General features: G+C 39.6%; 1 protein-coding gene across 1 annotated transcript in view; it reads left to right on the forward strand.

Annotated features, from left to right (window-relative positions):
- The window catches only part of pcdh15b (protocadherin-related 15b), a 780,285-nt gene that overhangs the window by 682,947 nt on the left and 79,987 nt on the right, over window positions 1-17,351 (forward strand). The window contains exons 26-27 of the mRNA XM_072239829.1: window positions 14,110-14,325; window positions 16,017-16,105. Of these exons, the coding sequence (XP_072095930.1) occupies window positions 14,110-14,325; window positions 16,017-16,105 (305 nt within the window). The remainder of the gene's footprint in view (window positions 1-14,109; window positions 14,326-16,016; window positions 16,106-17,351) is intronic.

A 17,351-nucleotide genomic window follows, 5' to 3' on the forward strand; every position in this document is an offset into this window, starting at 1 on the left:
ATAAATAGTGCAAAAGACAAATAATGATGTAGTGTTTTTCGGATCATGAACTGGTCAGAAGTCTGTTTGTACAGGAGAAGAAACTTATCTTAAAATCCTCTAAGTGTGGGTCTTCAGGTTCCTGTATCCAATCCCACCACCCCCACCCCCACGCTCAATGGTGGTAATACAAAGAGAACATGTCCTGGATGGTGGAAGTCTTTAATGAGGGTACCACCTTCTTGAGGCACTGCCATCACCACGACTACTATTCCCAGTGAGTACAAAATACAAAAGTAGGAACTTGCCAAGCTCGCACCCAAGCCAGAGATTGTCCTGACTTTGAATGATGTAGTCTTCATTTTTTTACATTACTTTGTCAAGCTAATGGAACTCCCTACTTAAAGGACAGTGGCAGCACCTTCTCCTCAAAGAATGCAATAGTTAAGGAATACAGTTTACCATTCACAAGGTCAGTTACAAATGGGTAATAATTGTTGACCTTGTCAGTGACAGACACATTCCAGCAAAAAGAACAAATTATATAAAGCTCAAATCCTGTTGGTCCCCATCTGTCTGCCACTAAAACGCTTCCTATTTTATCTTAATGAGAGACTGCATATATCCTTACAAAGATTAATCCTCACTAATTTGGCAGCATCACAAATTAAACACCAGAGTAATATGGATTATTGCAGTAATCTTCCCACTCCCAGAACACAATCATTTTAACACTGACAAAAGGAGACAAATCAACAGCAGTTTGGTCAAACGGTCTGGTAACATGTATAGTCTCTGCAGAAATAATTATTGTTGGAAAACTGGCCTTAGTCATAGAACTAAATACTGCATCTTGTCACAAGGGACAGATCAGTGAGGAGAATTCCCTGCTACAATTAGATCTTTATGGGTCCCTTTTGACTATCCTCTGACTAGAAGAGAAAAGATTTTATTTTTATTCATGAAATTCTGACAGTACTTCAGCCTCACATTTTACATGCTTTGTCAAATATTACTGGATTCAAAATAACCATTATTCACAGGGGCAATTTTTCAGTGAAAAGTAACATGATTTGATACTCTTGTTGCTTTGATCCCTTATCTCCTAGATGCTAATAAATTAGTGTGTCAATGTGGTCAACTGTTTTGTTTTGGAAATACAATGGAGATTTTGCTGTCCCTTCATTACTAATTACAACTAAACAAAACATACTTATGGTGATGAAAAATTCTCAGCTGCATGGCAAGACCATAATCTCTCTTCTCCCTGGACATTTTCTCTTCTCCCTCTTCCATCGGGCAGAACAATTCAGAATTTAGAATCAGGTTTATTATCACCAACGTCTGTTGTGAAATTTATTCTTTTGTAGCAGCAGTACAGTGCAATACATAAAAATTACTATTAATTACAGTAAAAATACATGAAATACCAGAGTGCAAAAAGGAGTAAATAATGAGATAGTGTTCATGTACTGTTCAGAAATCTGATGTCAGAGGGGAAGAAGCTGTTCCTGAATCATTAGGGAAGTGGGTTTACAAGCTCAAGAACATGGACCTAGAAGATGGTATAGATTGAGCAGAATGGCGAACAAATGTTTACACATAATTCTCCATAACCTCCAGTTCAAGAGGTATTTCAATATGCAAGTTATAATGTGCTAAAATCGCTCCCTTTGCGTGCTCAGCTATTGTGAAATCAATAGAAAAAAGATGGTCATGAAGGGTGGAGGGAGAGGGTTGAGGCTGTTGGTGGTGTGTCTAGAAGGGAAAAGTCAGGGGAAGGGAGATGGAATCGGGTTGGGTGGAGTATAAGATGGGATGCTGGGTTGGTAGTTGGGGCAGGGACTGCTGGAGGTTTGAGGGCACAGAAGAATATGTGGAGATAATGGTAGTGGTTGTTGGGGCCTGAGAGAAATGGTTGCAAGGCACAAGATCTTATCCAGTCAAGAAACAAACTAGTCTGAAAGTGGTTCCCATTGCTGGAGCGTAAGAGCAAAAGAAAATATAAGTAGGAGTAGGCCACTCAAGCCTGCCCTGCCATTCAATATTATCATGAATAATCTTCCCCATTCTCCTTTCTGTACCAGTTCCCTATCAATTGCCTGATCATTCTAAATATGATCTATTTTATCTAAATTGTTTATTTTGTTTTGCAAATATGCATATGTTAATTTAAGTTTAAGTAATTTATGTTTGCAAAATTACTATGCTGCTGCTGCAAAGTAGCTAACTTTCAAGGTATTGATATCCTGGGTATGAATGCCTATACAATAACCTTGAACCTGAAATTTTTGAAAGCTTTGTCATCATTTGCCAACGTCCACCATTTAATTTAACAAACATCTTTTGTAGATAGTACACATATGTAGCTCCTTGTGCAATAGGAAAAAAAGTATTATTGCTGTTCCCAATTGTATCACACTTAATATTCTATGAGCTGGCTTTCCTTTTTCTACCATTTGATGTGATTATTTCTCTTCAAAGTCCTTGTACTGACTTAAGTTTGAAAAGGCATCTAACTGCCTTCAAGAAATGATCAGACTAAGGAGATTTAATGATCAATAGGACACCCATTCATCTGATGAATGCAAAAAAATTGTTAATCAAATACATTTAAATAATTCTGGAAAGACAAATATATTTAAATTGAATGGCTTGGTTCCTCTCTCAGACATGAATCCCAAACATCAGTTCATTGTAACAGGTTAAAGGAAGTTTAACCAGTATGTAATTGTTTAGGAATGATTTTTTTTAAATCCCTTATGTATGGTAATAAAATTGAAGAATTTGGTATCATACTGAAGTTCAGTGAATAATGTATAATATAATGGTAGCTTTCCTCCCTTCATTCATTTCAACATCATTAAAATTATTCAGATGTGTACCTTTTATTCCTATCCATAGATACTGCCTGACCTGCTGAGTTCCTCCAGCATTTTGTGTGTGTTCCTCTGGATTTCCAGCACCTGCAGAATCTCTTGTGTTTACAACTTAATTTTAGCTTTGCCAATATACATTCAGCTTTTGTAGATCCTCCACAGCACAAAACTGGGCAGAAGTCGCAAATATATAGTAGATACAGATAAATTATCATTGCAGCATATGTGAATTCAAAAAAATGGAACAAGCTCTTCCCCCCCACCGCCCCATAACCTATAGAGTAGCCCAGAACTGACGGGCTGAAGGAAAGGTTTCACTCATCCCATACTGAAATCTTCCACACTGATGAACATTAAAGTACACCTCCCTAAAAACATAACATTTTAACAAATGCATATTTCCCTTCATGTGAAGGTAAAACAATCAAGCACTCTTAGGTTTACTTGTAAATGCCTTACAATTTGTATGGCATTTGGTCTTTCAGAATATGATTAGGTCCCTCCATGCACAATGAAATCAGGAAAGAGCATGTCTGCTTGTATGAGATAAGATAGCCTAATTAACTCTAGTAGGTGCAAGTCACTATCCATCTCCTGCACATCACTTTTAATCTTCTTCCTCCTGTAATGCCTAAATAAATCAAAGTGTTTTAATTTATAATATTATGAAAAGAAATTGCATGAGTGAAACAATAGCTGATATTTACTGGTGCCTTATAATGAATGCATCTTTTGCATTCTGCCTAATAATCTCCACTACATACATGGAAATGCGAAATGTCTTTCAACTTAACAACTAGTACTGGGCACCTGACCTTTACTAATGAGTCTGGCTGAATTTTGCTTGTGGTAGCTCATTCAAAATAGTGTATTGGTTCAAGATCTACTAGGGTTAAAGTGGATGGAGCATGCATAAAAACAGGGATAGGGAATTACATTGGGAAAAAGCATTCCCAAGACTTTTGCTGTAATGTTTGTGAATTAGGGTAAAAACTGAGCAAGTATCATTCATGCAAAATCTAGGAGTTGTAAAACATAAATAGGAAAGTACCTTTATGCCCCTGATGGCTCTGACTGAATCACAGGGCGCTGAATTCAGTGGGCCCTGAAACTAGGATCATGATCAAGATATGGGATGAACCTGCACCTCCTTTGTCTTGAGAAGGCACTATGTTAATAAGACCATAAGGTATAGCAGCAGAATTAGCCCATTCAGTTCATCGAGTCTGCTGCACTGGTCTATCATGGCTGATTTATTATCCCTCCCAATGCCATACCATAAGACCATAAGACATAGGAGCAGAATTAGGCCATCTGGCCCATTGAGTCTACTCCGTCATTCAATCATGGCTGATCCTTTTTTTTTCTTCTTTCTCAAACCCTATCCTGAGGTAGTGCCCTCTTGTCCTAGACTTTCCCACCAAGGGAAACATCCTTTCCACCCTTCCACTTCTATTCTGTCTAGGCCTTTCAACATTCAAAAGGTTTCAATGAGATCCCCTCTCATCCTTCTGAATTCCAGCGAGTACAGACCCAGAGCCATCAAACTTTCCTTGTATGATAACCCTTTTGTTCCTGGAATCATCCTTGTGAATCTCCTCTGGACCCTCTCCAATGCCAGCTGTCCCATAGTAGCCGGGACATCCCGTATATTAGGCTAAATTAGCTTGTCCCATACGAGGCCGCCGTTGTCCTGTATTTCCCCCGCTAAGATAGAGCATTCCTATGAAACCATCCGTAAACTGAAATGGCGTAAAGTGCAGAAGCAACTACCATTAATTTATATGGGAAAAAATTTTTGAGCATTCCCAGACCAAGAAAAGAACCTACCAAATCATACCAATAACACATAAAAGCTAAAATAACACTAACAGAAAGTAAAAGCAGGAATGATATGATAAATATACAGCCTATATAAAGTAGAAATAATGTATGGACAGTGTATCAGAATCGGGAAGATTAAGCCAAAACTGATTTGTAGAAAAAAATCGGCATGTACACGTATGCACACACAGGTGCCCGTGCAAGGCTTCATGGTCATGGTAGTCTTTCTCAGGGTAAACACAAGTGTTCCGTATTTGACTGCTACTTTTGTCCCTTATTTGGGAGTGAGAAAGTTGGCAACCCTAATGCTAGCACATCTTTTCTAAGATGAAGGGCCCAAAACTGTTCATAATACTCAAAAGTGATGCATCACCAGTGCCTTATAAAGCCTCAGCAATACATCCTTGCTCTTGTATTCTGGACCTCTTGAAATGAATGCTAACATAGCATTTGCCTTCCTCACCACCGACTCAACCTGCAAGTTAACCTTCAGGGTGTTCTGCACAAGGATTCCCAAGTCCCACTGCATCTCAGATTCCTGGATTTTCTCCTAGTTTAGAAAATAGTCCACACATTTATTTCTACTACCAAAGTGTTTTCCAACTTGGTATTTCGTTTGCCACTTGCCCATTCTCCTAATCTGTCTTAAGTCCTTTTGCATCCTACCTGTTCCCTCAACACTGCCTGCCCCTCCATTCATCTTTGTATCATCTGCGAACTTGGCAACAAAGCCATCTATTCCATCATCTAAATTATTAATATACAACATAAAAAGAAGTGGTTCCAACACCAACTCCTGCAGAACACCACTAGTCACTGGCAGCCAACCAGAAAAGGATTCTTTTATTCCCACTCGCTGCCTCCTACCAATCAGCCAGTGCTCTAATCATGTTAGTAACTTTCCCGTAATACCATGGGCTCTTAACTTGGTAAGCAGCTTTGTGTGGCACCTTGTCAGAGGCCTTCTGAAGGTCCAAATATACAACATCCACTGCATCCCCTTTATCTATCCTACTTGTAATCTCCTCAAAGAATTCCAACAGGTATGTCAGGCAGAATTTTCTCTGAAGGAGATCATGCTGACTTTGTACTATCTTGTCCCGTGAAACCAAGTACTCCATCACCTCATCCTTAACAATTTACCCTAACATCTTCCCAACCACTGAAGTCAGACTAACTGGTCTATAATTTCTTTTCTGCTGCCTTCCTCCTTTCTTAAAGAGTGGAGTGACATTTGCAATTTTCCAGTCCTCTGGCACCATGCCAGAGTCTAATGATATTTGAAAGATCATTTCTAATGCCACCACAGTCTCTAATGCTACCTCTTTCAGAACCCTGGGGTGCAGTTTATCTGGTCCTGGTGACTTATGTACCTTTAGGTCTTTCAGCTTTTTGAGCACCTTCTCTCTTGTAATAGTAACTACGTTCACTTCTCTTCCTTCACACATTACAATATCAGGCATACTCCTGCCTCTTCCCCCGTGACTTTTGGCGCCCCTACTAATCCAGAACCTAGCAACCTCCACTTTAAATATACCCAGTTACTTGTCCTGCACAGCTGTGGCAATGAATTCCACAGATTCACCACCCTCTGGGTAAATCTCTGTCCCAAAGGGGCATCTTTGTATTCTGAGGCTGTGCCCTCTGGTCCTAGATTCCCCTACTATAAGAAGCATCCTGTCCATCTATCTAGGCCTTTAATATTCGATGGGTTTCAATGAGATCCCCCTCATTCTTCTAAACTTCAGTGAGCACAGGCCCGAAGTTAATGCTGTGCTGCCCATTAGTTAACATGATTTCCGCATGTTGCATATTCTACCTACGCTGCTGAGTAGCTGAATGCCTCATTAGGGGGTCATTATTGGGAGTGACCTGCACCAATTAAAGTCACCAAAACAAGGATCTGTTCAGGCCAATGTTCAAAGAGGTAGGTTTAGGGTGCATCATAAGAAGGAAAGAGAATTGGTGAGGGGACGGATGGATGGATGGATGGGGGAATGGACAGGGGATGGATGGATGAATAGATGAGGTATAGGATGGATGGATGGATGGGGAATGGACAGGGGATGGATGGATGGGGGAATAGATGAATGGAGTTCATACTGTTCTCACAGAAACTTTGAAGATATGAGAAATTGCAGATGCCGGAGTTCTGAACAACAAAAAAAGATACTGAAGGAACTCAGTGGTGAGGTAGCATCTATGAAGGAAATGGACAGTTGGCATTTTGAGCAGTTTAGATGAAGGATCTCAAAAAAAACATTTTTTTTATTTTCCTCTGCAGATGTGTTCTGATCTCTTGAGTTCCTCTGGCACCTTGTTGCCTTGCAAACTTGGATGTTGTGCCTTGCATATATCCAGCAATCTATTCTCCCAAGAATTACTAGGATTGCTGGAGTGCTGGTTGCAAGAAATATTGCAAGAGCTTGTTGAAGACACTGCCTCCTTGGCTGACAGCATTCCATTAAAGCCACTTCCCCAGTGTTCCTGTCCATGCTAAAAGGTGAAATCTCAAATCAGGCCTTTACTGACCCAACACCATTGAAATTCAACAGCCTGATGAAGGGGAAACTTAATTCAGATGTTTAAGATAATGAAATGACCTAGGTAGAGTATTTCCCTAAACTGATGGATTACAAACCAGGAAATGAAGATTTGTCGTAATTGGTGGAAGGATCAGAGAAGAATTGAGGAAAAGTTTTCACCTGGAAGGTAGTAGGGATATGAAAGAGTGGCAGATGAAGAACCATCATCTCCGAAGGCTCATGACCTGCAGAATCATCGTCATAGAGTCATAGAGCTACAGGCTCAGTGCAGGAAGGTGTCGTTAGGCTGGGGAGTTTGCTTTCAACTAGAATATATAAAAAAGGATAAGAGACACAAAAGCCTGCCAATTCTGAAATCTGGAGCAACACTCAATCTAATGGGGGTGGCCTTAGTGGGTCATCAGCACCTGTTAGAGAAAGGAATTGTTGACGTTGTGGACTAAGAATAGAGAGAAAAAATGGCCAGTATAAATAAATGAAGAGGAGTTGTGAAACAGGAGTTCAAGGTGAGTGATGGACTGAGGAGGAGTGTAAAATGGTAGGGAAGTTGAGTCAAGAATGGTGAATGTGGGATTGGTGGCAGGTGAATGTTAGATGGAGGCAGACAGACAGAGAGAGAGAGGGGAAAAGAAATCTAGAAGTAATGAAGTTAGGCAGTGCCCAGGTTATGACAGGGTTCCACTCAAGAGAACCATTCATAACCCAAACTGTTTTGGAAGTTGGAAATAAACACAAACTGCTATGACAAGAGAGTATGCGGGTATAAGAAAAGTTGGCATTAGCCGGCCTTACTGATTCAGTGTGAGAGTCTATTCAGTGCTCCCAGCTCTGCTGGGCTCACCCAAACCCCAACTGTTGTGACTCATCCTCCTCCCGTCCTGGTGCAATCTCCCTACTATCTTACATCCCTCTTCAGTCACCAATCACCTTGGGCTCTTGCCTGTCCACTCCCTTTCCTGTCTTTATACTGGCCATCTTGTCTCTCCACTCTGAGTCCTGCTGCTGGGTTTTGACCCAAAATGTCGACAATTCCTTTCCCCTAAGGTAGGGAGAGAAGGCACAATGGAACTATCCTGTTCCCACCCACAGCAGTCAGCGAAAACAACCCTATCCATCCTGCCAGCTTCTCAAACACCTAGGAAGGACCTGTAATGGTATGAATGATCTCTGTCTCTGATAAATGTTCAGTGGTTCTGTGATAACATTGTTTTCAAATCAGCGAGCTTCACCAATCAATGTCAGTATCTTCTTTAAGCTTTCCAAAATTGCATTTGGAGGGCTGTTAGTTCTATTTCAAAGCTGGAAAATTGGCACAGACAGATTTCTGGGCTGTATTGTTTTCAAGCTGAACTACAAGTCTCAAACTACAATACAGAGAGTGAATCATCTCACAATCTACCCACCTGTCAGACACTCTTTCCACATTTTTGCCACTTTAGAAATCTCAAAACTACACTGATAACAAGTCCTTCTCGAATAGGAGCAACTGCCTACGAACACAATTCCATTTCCATGGTTCGGACGCTAGCATGAATTCCTTTCAAAGATCAAAAATAATTTCATCCCCAACTTTCAAGTTTTGAATTAAAAAGGAAAAAGGCAGTATAAAAATTGCGGAACAAAAATTCTGTAGCTGTGAGAACTCTGAAATAAATTGGGTGCAAATGTGATGGAATGGTTTTCAATATTTTGCTGATCTGATGTATGCAGGTAATATCACAGCCTCCAGGTTGGAAATTAGGATTGTATTAGTTTCACTGACAACACAGTCAGTGTGTAATGCCGGTGTTCAGGTTGTCCCTCAAAATGCCAGTTATACTGAGGATGCAGGACAACAGACCCAGTGCTGGAGGGTAAGATCAGGCTGGGTAGCTTATTTTTAACTGGAATATACATAATGTGGTACGTCATAAATTTGCAATAATGTCTTAGTATTGTTTTCAAATAATCCATAATGAATTTAAAACTGCTGGAAATACTCAAGTAGGGCTTGCACTATCTGTAAAGAGAAAATAACAATTTTTAGACTTTAGGAATATAACTAAAGGTCTGAGACCTGAAGTTGTTTCAGCTCCATAAATGTTATCATAAATGTCAAGTGATGTTTTATTGCAGGTGTGTTCGTGTCAGGTTTTGAAGGTGACAATGTTTATCATTGTTCCCAAGCCTAAAGTGAATGAAGTGTTATGGTTTGGCTGAAAATATAAAATCAGTTATGACATGCTCCTTCTCAAGTATTGAACATTCCATGAACATGAAAGCCTCTTTAACAGTTTTAAATCAATGATAAGCTATGGCAACAAATATTTTTAAGACTTTTGATGAACTTGTTTTTCTGAAGGCTGATTGCAGTTGATCTTCAAGGAGAATTTCTTTTGATATAATAGAGGAAATTATTCCATTATTCATAGTTATGATGGTGGGAGTCTTGAAAGGAGATCAGTTCATTAAAATTAAATTAGCCTATTTGATTTTTGTTGATTAATCATGCTGAAGTAATGACAGTTTTTAACACTGGTTAATGGGATTTGGTCAATTAAGTTATGTTTGGCAAAAAAATGAAATTAATTACAGGAACAAATTATAGAGTCAAAGGGTATAGAAGGACGTTGTTTGTTCCTTCGAGTTTATACTAATTATCTGTATAGCAATCTAGTCAATCCTAATCTTCTATTCCATCCCTGTAACCCAGCAAATTTATCACCTTTGCATTTTTCTAATTCTCTTCTTAATCTATTGATTACCTCTGCTCACACCACCCTTAGAGGCAGTAAATTCCAAAGCACTACCACTTGCTATGCTAGCTGCTGGTGTAGCGTCATTTGCACTGGACTTTGAAGTATGTGGTCTAGGGTTCAAATCCAGCTGGCTTCTTGCACGCTTTCAATCTCCACTGATGTATGCATTGAGATAGCAACTCAGCCCTGTAAAAAATCAGATGTTAAAGAATGTAAAAAAAATGGCAAGGTTGCTGCCTGATGTGCCACAAGGCGCGGAGAGGACAATATCAATCACTTGCTACATTTGGTCTTTAAGCAAACTTTTACTTAATCTGATATTGACTTTCATAATCCACAAGCCTCAATCTAGTTAATCAAAAAGTTCAAAATTCAAAGCCTTTTATGTGGTACTTCGTTCAATACTCTGAGCTCACAGTAATTGAAGAATTCTTGGAGCAGCCTCTTTTGTTTCCAGCCTTTTTTATTGCTGGGGGATTGCTGTGCTGCCAGAGAGGGGAGAGTGCCTTTCTATTGCTGGTGAGATCGCTCTGATATGGAGAGGGGAGAGTGCCTTTTTATTACTGGTGTGATCACTCTGCTGTGGAGAGGGAGAATGTTGCTCAAGTTTTCTGCATTTTTGATGTGGACTTGGACTGTGGATTTTCTTTCAGTCTTATGGGTTTTTTTTGTATTGTGTTTTTCACCCGATCGTTCTCATTTTTTTTTGTGTGCGAGGGAAGGGGATTTGGGGATTGATGTGCCTCTTCCATTTTTGTTTGATTTTTTTGTGCAGGGAGGAGGGATTTGGGGGCTGATGATCGTGGCGCCGTTCTTTTCCTTTTCGGTTTCGTGGCTATCTAGAGAAGAAGAATTTCAGAGTTGTATACTTTGATAATAAATGAACCTTAGTTTCAGCATGTTCTCTATCTCTCTCACAATTGAAGAGCTCCGTCTTTGAATCCCCTAGGTTTCCTTCTTGTGAGAATGTACCAAGCCTCTACTGGAAACGTCCCTTCTCTAAAGATCTTCAAATATTCTCTAAAATTTATTCTTGTCAATCTTCATGCAGACATTTGAAATTGCTGTAATTCTAAGAAGTAAAAGTAGATACCCAAATAACATAGTAAAAAAAATCCTAAATTACAAACAACAACTAGAATGAACATTTTTTTGTTCTTAGAATGGAACTAAGTGATATTTGAACAAAAAGCCAATCTGAGCAGCTTGTATTTGCTGGCCTATTTTTAAAATTAAACGTAGGCTCTGCAACAGAATTTTATTTGCATTAGTTCTCTTTCTCTGAGTGGAATAAATTAGTGAGAGAATTTCACAATCAAGAGATTTACTTTAAATATAATTGCATGTCTTTATCTTTTTTGATTGATATTCAGATTTTATTGATGGTAAAGACTGATAGATTTTTTTTACCCCCAATGTTTATGGTGCCGTAGCTCCCTCTTCTGACTGACTTGAGTTGGAATTTGCAGAGCATCTCCTAAAAAGAAAACAATTAACTTGTAAAGCCAGTTGTCATCAAGACAGCAAAAAACATTGATGCTTTTTTTCTGTAATGAGTTATCTGCTTTGTGGAAATAATTGAAGTCATTTATCCTGTTGCATTATTCAGCAGTAGTTCTCTGCCTTGAATTTATCTTTCTCAGTGGCTGGGAGCAAAGATCATTCATAACTTTAGAGCTTCTTCTGAACTGCCTTATTTTTCAAAGGATTTTTCTAAGTGTGATTCTGTGTTCTTAGCTTGCAAATAAATTCTGTCTTTAAGAGGAAGCTGCTTCAGTATTCAGTGGGTGCCACAGTAGCGTAGCGGTTAGTGTGACGCTCTTACAGCTCATGGCATCAGAGTTCAGAGTTCAACTCCAGCATCGTCTCTGAGGAGCCCCTGTACTTCCTCCCGTTGAATGCATGCGTTTTCCCCACATGCTACAATTTCTTCCCATGTACCGGGTAGGTTAATTTGTCATTGTAACTTGTTCTGTGATCAGGTTAGGGTTAATCGGCATGTCGGGGGTTGCTACAGTAGCATGGCTCAAAGGCTCGGAAGGGCTGACTCCAACACACTGTATCACTAAACAAATATTGCAAGAAAAAAGTAACATACCCTAACAATATGGGAAGAAATAGATAGGGTGCTGAGAGGCTGTGGTAGAGCTACCTAGTAGAGACTAGTTGGGCTGACTAGCCTGGTTCAAATTCAGATTTAGATTTACTTATCCCAATGTACATTGAAACAAATAGTGAAATGCACCATTTGTGTTGACAACCAGCACATCCAAAGGTGATCTGGCGGCAGCCCCCTAGTTTCGCCACACATTCTGGCACCAACATATCAGGCTGCAATGCTTGGGAGAACAACACAGAACAAAACATGAACAAAACCACAAGAACAGAACAAGCTCCTTCCCTCTCTCCCACCACATACTTTATACTTTATTGTTGCCAAACAATTGATACCAGAGCGTACAATCATCACAGCGATATTTGATTCTGCTCTTCGTTATCCCTGGAGTATACGGACAGTCCTCCAACTCCAGGAAAGGCTATGGGCCTCAAAAGGGTTTATCATTGGACTATGACATCCGAACTTCTGATGTGGTGTAAATATACATAATGTTTTGAGAATGGATTTGGTCATATTTCCAGATAAAAGACTTATGAATGTGACAGTACTTTATGTGTGTAGCAATATATGAGGTGCTGGAGGGAAGTGGACTGAGTCCCTTCCTCTGGACTGGATCTGGAATCTTCATCTGAGCTTTATGGTTGTAGTTCTTTTGTTCGGCAATCAGAGCAAAGCTAAATTTTGTAGTTTGGATTCGGGGAAATTTTTACCTTTGAATTTTGCATTTATATTCTTTAAGCAAAAAGGCATGTTTGCCTGAAGTTTAAGCCAGGAATAAAGTTGATCAATTTTATATCTTTGATTTATTCTTTCATTGACTCTGAAAGATGCTTTTGCAATGTGTATTTCAGCACAGTGTATATAATGTACTTTCCATCATTGTAGTAGATAGTTCATCAGACTAACACTCAGCAGATAAGAAGTATGAACAATCTGCATGCCTAGCACAGCTAAATGTACTCCTGTCCGCCCAGTAGTGCTGAACAAAGCAGTTTTATGGAGCAGATATTTTTTCTGACACCGATGCAAAATTCAACACCACACAAAATCTTTTGTAATTACGGGGGACTCTCTTTTATGGATCAATCTTCTCATGTCATAATTGTTCTTGAATGGGCCATATAATCAACGTGTTAAAAGGATTAAATAGGTTAGAGACAATGAAGCTGTTCCCTGAGAGAATCAACACAGCAGATTCTTTAAATTACACAGCCATTTACAATTGAAGCCCAGCAGCACTTTTGCATTAAAGTGGTAATCTGGATTTCTCTTGCTCAAAACTCTTAGGATGCTGGATTAGTCGGAGCATTCTGAGAGAGTTGAAATGATTTTGTTTCGTTAAAGGTACAGAGGAACAAGGAGCTTAGATGGATAATGAAATTGAGGTGCAGATTAGTTATGACTTTATTGGATGAAGCACAAGGATGGGGAGCTGAATGACTCTGAATGATTATCCCGCTTCTCTGCTTTTTTTCATTTGTTTTTCTCCTGCCAGCTACTCAGTGTATGATTGAAATTTTGTCTCGTTAAGCATGCAACATCGTAGCATGGTACTGGTTCGATTCACCCTCAGTAAGGTTGATTTCTATTTGCCTTGCTTGTTCTTCCAATGACAAAGTCTGGGTCCCTTGACAACCAGTCCAGTTCATTGTTAGTCTTGACGAAGGGTCTCGGCTGGAAACGTCGACTGTACCTCTTCCTAGAGATGCTGCCTGGCCTGCTGCGTTCACCAGCAACTTTGATGTGTGTTGCAGTTCATTAAGTAGTAGCAACAGGCCTAAGCACTGCTGCTCAGACAGCTGATGTTGTCCTGTGTTCCTATTGCTATATCACCTCAGTTCTGGTTATGTTTGGTGAAAAATTCTGGCCTGGATGCTCATTTTCTATAAAACTACAATTCAATATTTGTCCTTCCTGTCAAGACATTAAGTAAGTCGATCATTTGTCTCTGCGGCAGAGATGTATTTAACCTATAAGATGATGTGTGACCAGTCTTGCAATTTCATTATTTTCTGTATGTTCAGGTTGAAGATAAAGACAGTGGAAACTACAGCATATCTCAGTTCCGACTGATCATACCACCCACAAAAGATGGAAAGGATGGCTTTGTGATAGAAGAATACACTGGTGTAATCAAGACATCCATTACGTTCAGAAACATGAGGCGATCATATTATAAGTTTGAAGTTATTGCAACAGACAACTATGGCACAGAACTGAGCAGCAGCGCACAAGTTGTTGTAAGTATTGGACCTGATTTCATTAAGTTGTTTCATTTTAAAGCTAAATGGGTTGCCTAACATTTACTGTGCTTTTTTCACCATAACAATTGAAATGCTCTGGTTCCATAAGTCGGCTGCGTAAGTCTAGGGAAGACAATTTCCAGCCCCAGCAAACGTGTGAGATTGAGGTGCAAGCCCAACCCAAAACCCCTTGTTTGTGTGGATGCTGTGTGACCCGTTATCCTGCTACAAAAAAGTACCACGAAATAACACAGTACACAGCATACAATTAAACAATTTAGCTTTATAATTCTTAATTCGACTGAAGGGTTAGTAAAGAAAAAGCAAGAAAAAAGAAAAGGGCCCATTTTATTGAAACAGTCTAATGTGCACAAGTTGGAGCTCACAGTTTCCCCTTCGCCGATCCTCCTTCGATGTCCCCGGGCTTCATTGAATCATGGCTCTGCTCCGGGTCAAGTCCTGCAACCTCTTCTCTCCGGCGTCTTCTCCCTTCATCCATCGCCAAACAAAAGACCCAGCTCACACCGGTGTCAGGCGCACAACACAAAAACACACTCTTTTCATTGGATTGGATGAATCACATTCCAAAGCGCCCGTTATCCCTAACCATAACCCAAACACTGCTTCTACAGAAAGACCATTACATTAGCTGTGAAACCTTTCCCAGGGTGTTACACAATAAACTGCTGTCACATGACTCATTGAGAAATATTACATGAAATCAGTTGCAGATATATATCAACAGTATTTGGAAATTAGTAATTCAGAATGAAGTGTTTACATTTTGTTTCCATCTATTTCAATGCAATTGGTTACTAGATTTATTGTGTGTTCACCAAGAGGGAATCTCCTGTAATCAGCTTATTTTAAAAATGAATGATTGAAAATAAATCTTGGCCAGAGTAAGATACAACCTTAACCACTTCATGCAATTTCTTAAAATGGCCAGTACCTTCCCAGTGTGAGTCAAGTTTCTGCATTTTACCTGATCTGAGCATAAGTTTGCACCAAATTAAATCATTCCTCATGCTTTATTCCTTTGGAAACATTGATGGCGCAGTTAATCTACATTTCACAAGAAGTGACCACAAAAGGCAACTACATTTCATTGTACAGAGCTAAAATGGGACATTACTCATGTATGTCTAGTAATTACATCCGTCTTTTGCTCCACACTTCACATCTGGTTCATTCACTGATTCCCCTACTAATTACCCAAGGTCCTGAACTCCTGACTTATGCCATTCCCATCTGAACAGCCAGCTCCCGTTGTTCTGTTCTACATGAGCATCAACACTACAATCCTTCAAAACCCTGCATATTCTGATATAAAATACCCCTAACCTTAACCTCAACCAAGACACTGCATTTCATTCTGCAAAGCTAAACTGGGACCCTACTCATGTAAATCTTGTAATTAGCTCCATCCTTCTCTCCCCACCTCAATTATGGATCATTCACTCTCCCCTATTGGAGCTGCCAACCACTACCACATACTTCAGAAAAAAATATTGTTCCTCATATACTTACCATATAAATAGCAAAAAAGAAGCTTTGTATCCTACAACCAGATTTACATATCTCTTAAGATATAGTTGAACCAATAATTTCATTCAACTTAATAGTCATGCTGTCTTTAATGAAGAATTAGTAGGTCGGATCAACGGAATCGTGCTTTGTTTCTCCAGGTCTCAGTGGTGAATGAATTGGATATGCAGGTGATTGTTTCAAATGTTCCTCCTACACTAGTGGAACAGAACAAGGATCAGCTAATTGGGTAAGATGCAATTTTCATACTTTTAACATGTAAATTGTTATTTGCCTGAATAGAAAAAAAACTTGACGTTCTTTAAACTTGTTGCTGATATTTTACTTGTTGACAACTACAACACGGTGACCAGCTGTTCCAGGTAAATACAGAGGAAACAACTGATTTTCAACATTATTCTTCAATGATGTGTTTTAACCTAAAATTAATGCTGACTATTATTACTTCAGGAAAATCACAAAATTACTTTATTGGCAGTTTCAAAGGATAAAAATAATCTTTTGCTGATGACACTAAATTGAGTGGAAAAGCAAATTGTGCAGAAGATATGAAGAGTCTGCAGAGAGATATAGATAGGTTAAGTGAATGGTCAAGGGTCTGGCAGATGCAGTAAAATGTTGGAAAGTGTGAGGTCATCCATTTTGGAAGGAAAATGGAAGATCAGATTATTAGATTATTATTTAAATGGTAAAAAAAATTGCAGCATGCTGCTGTGCAGAGGGGCTGGGGTGTGCTTATGCATGAATCACAAAAGATTGGTTTGCAGGTGCAGCAGGCTATCAAGAATGCAGATGGGATGTTGGCCTTCATTGCTAGAGGGATTGAATTTAAGAGCAGGGAGGTTATGCTGCAACTGTACGGGGTACTGGTGAGGCTGCACCTGGAGTACTAAGTGCAGTTCTGGTCTCCTTACTTAAGGAAGGATATACTGGCTTTGGAGGCGGTGCAGAGGAGGTTCACCAGGTTGATTCCAGAGATGAGGGGATTAGACTATGAGCAGAGATTGAGTCGCCTGAGACTGTACTCGCTGGAATTCAGAAGAATGAGAGGAGATCCTATAGAAACATATAAAATTATGAAAGGGATAGATAAGATAGAGGCAGGAAAATTGTTTCCACTGATAGGTGAGACTAGAACTAGGGGTCATAGCCTCAAGACTTGGGAGAGTAGATTTAAGATGGAGATGAGGAGGAACTGCTTTTCCCAGAGGGCGGTGAATCTTTGGAATTCTCTGCCCATGAAGCAGTGGAGGCTACGTCAGTAAATATATTTAAGACAAGGTTGGATAAATATTTGTGTAGTAGGGGAATTAAGGGTTATGGGGAAAAGACAGGCAGGTGGAGATGAGTCCATGGCCAGATCAACCATGATCTTATTGAATGGTGGAGCAGGCTCAATGGGCCAGATGGCCTACTCTGGCTCCCATTTCTTATGTCCTTATGTCTCGTTACATTTGGCCCATGCCTCATGTTTT

This window comes from Mobula birostris, chromosome 21 (genome assembly GCF_030028105.1).
Source record: "Mobula birostris isolate sMobBir1 chromosome 21, sMobBir1.hap1, whole genome shotgun sequence".
Classification (NCBI taxonomy): Eukaryota; Metazoa; Chordata; class Chondrichthyes; order Myliobatiformes; family Myliobatidae; genus Mobula; species Mobula birostris.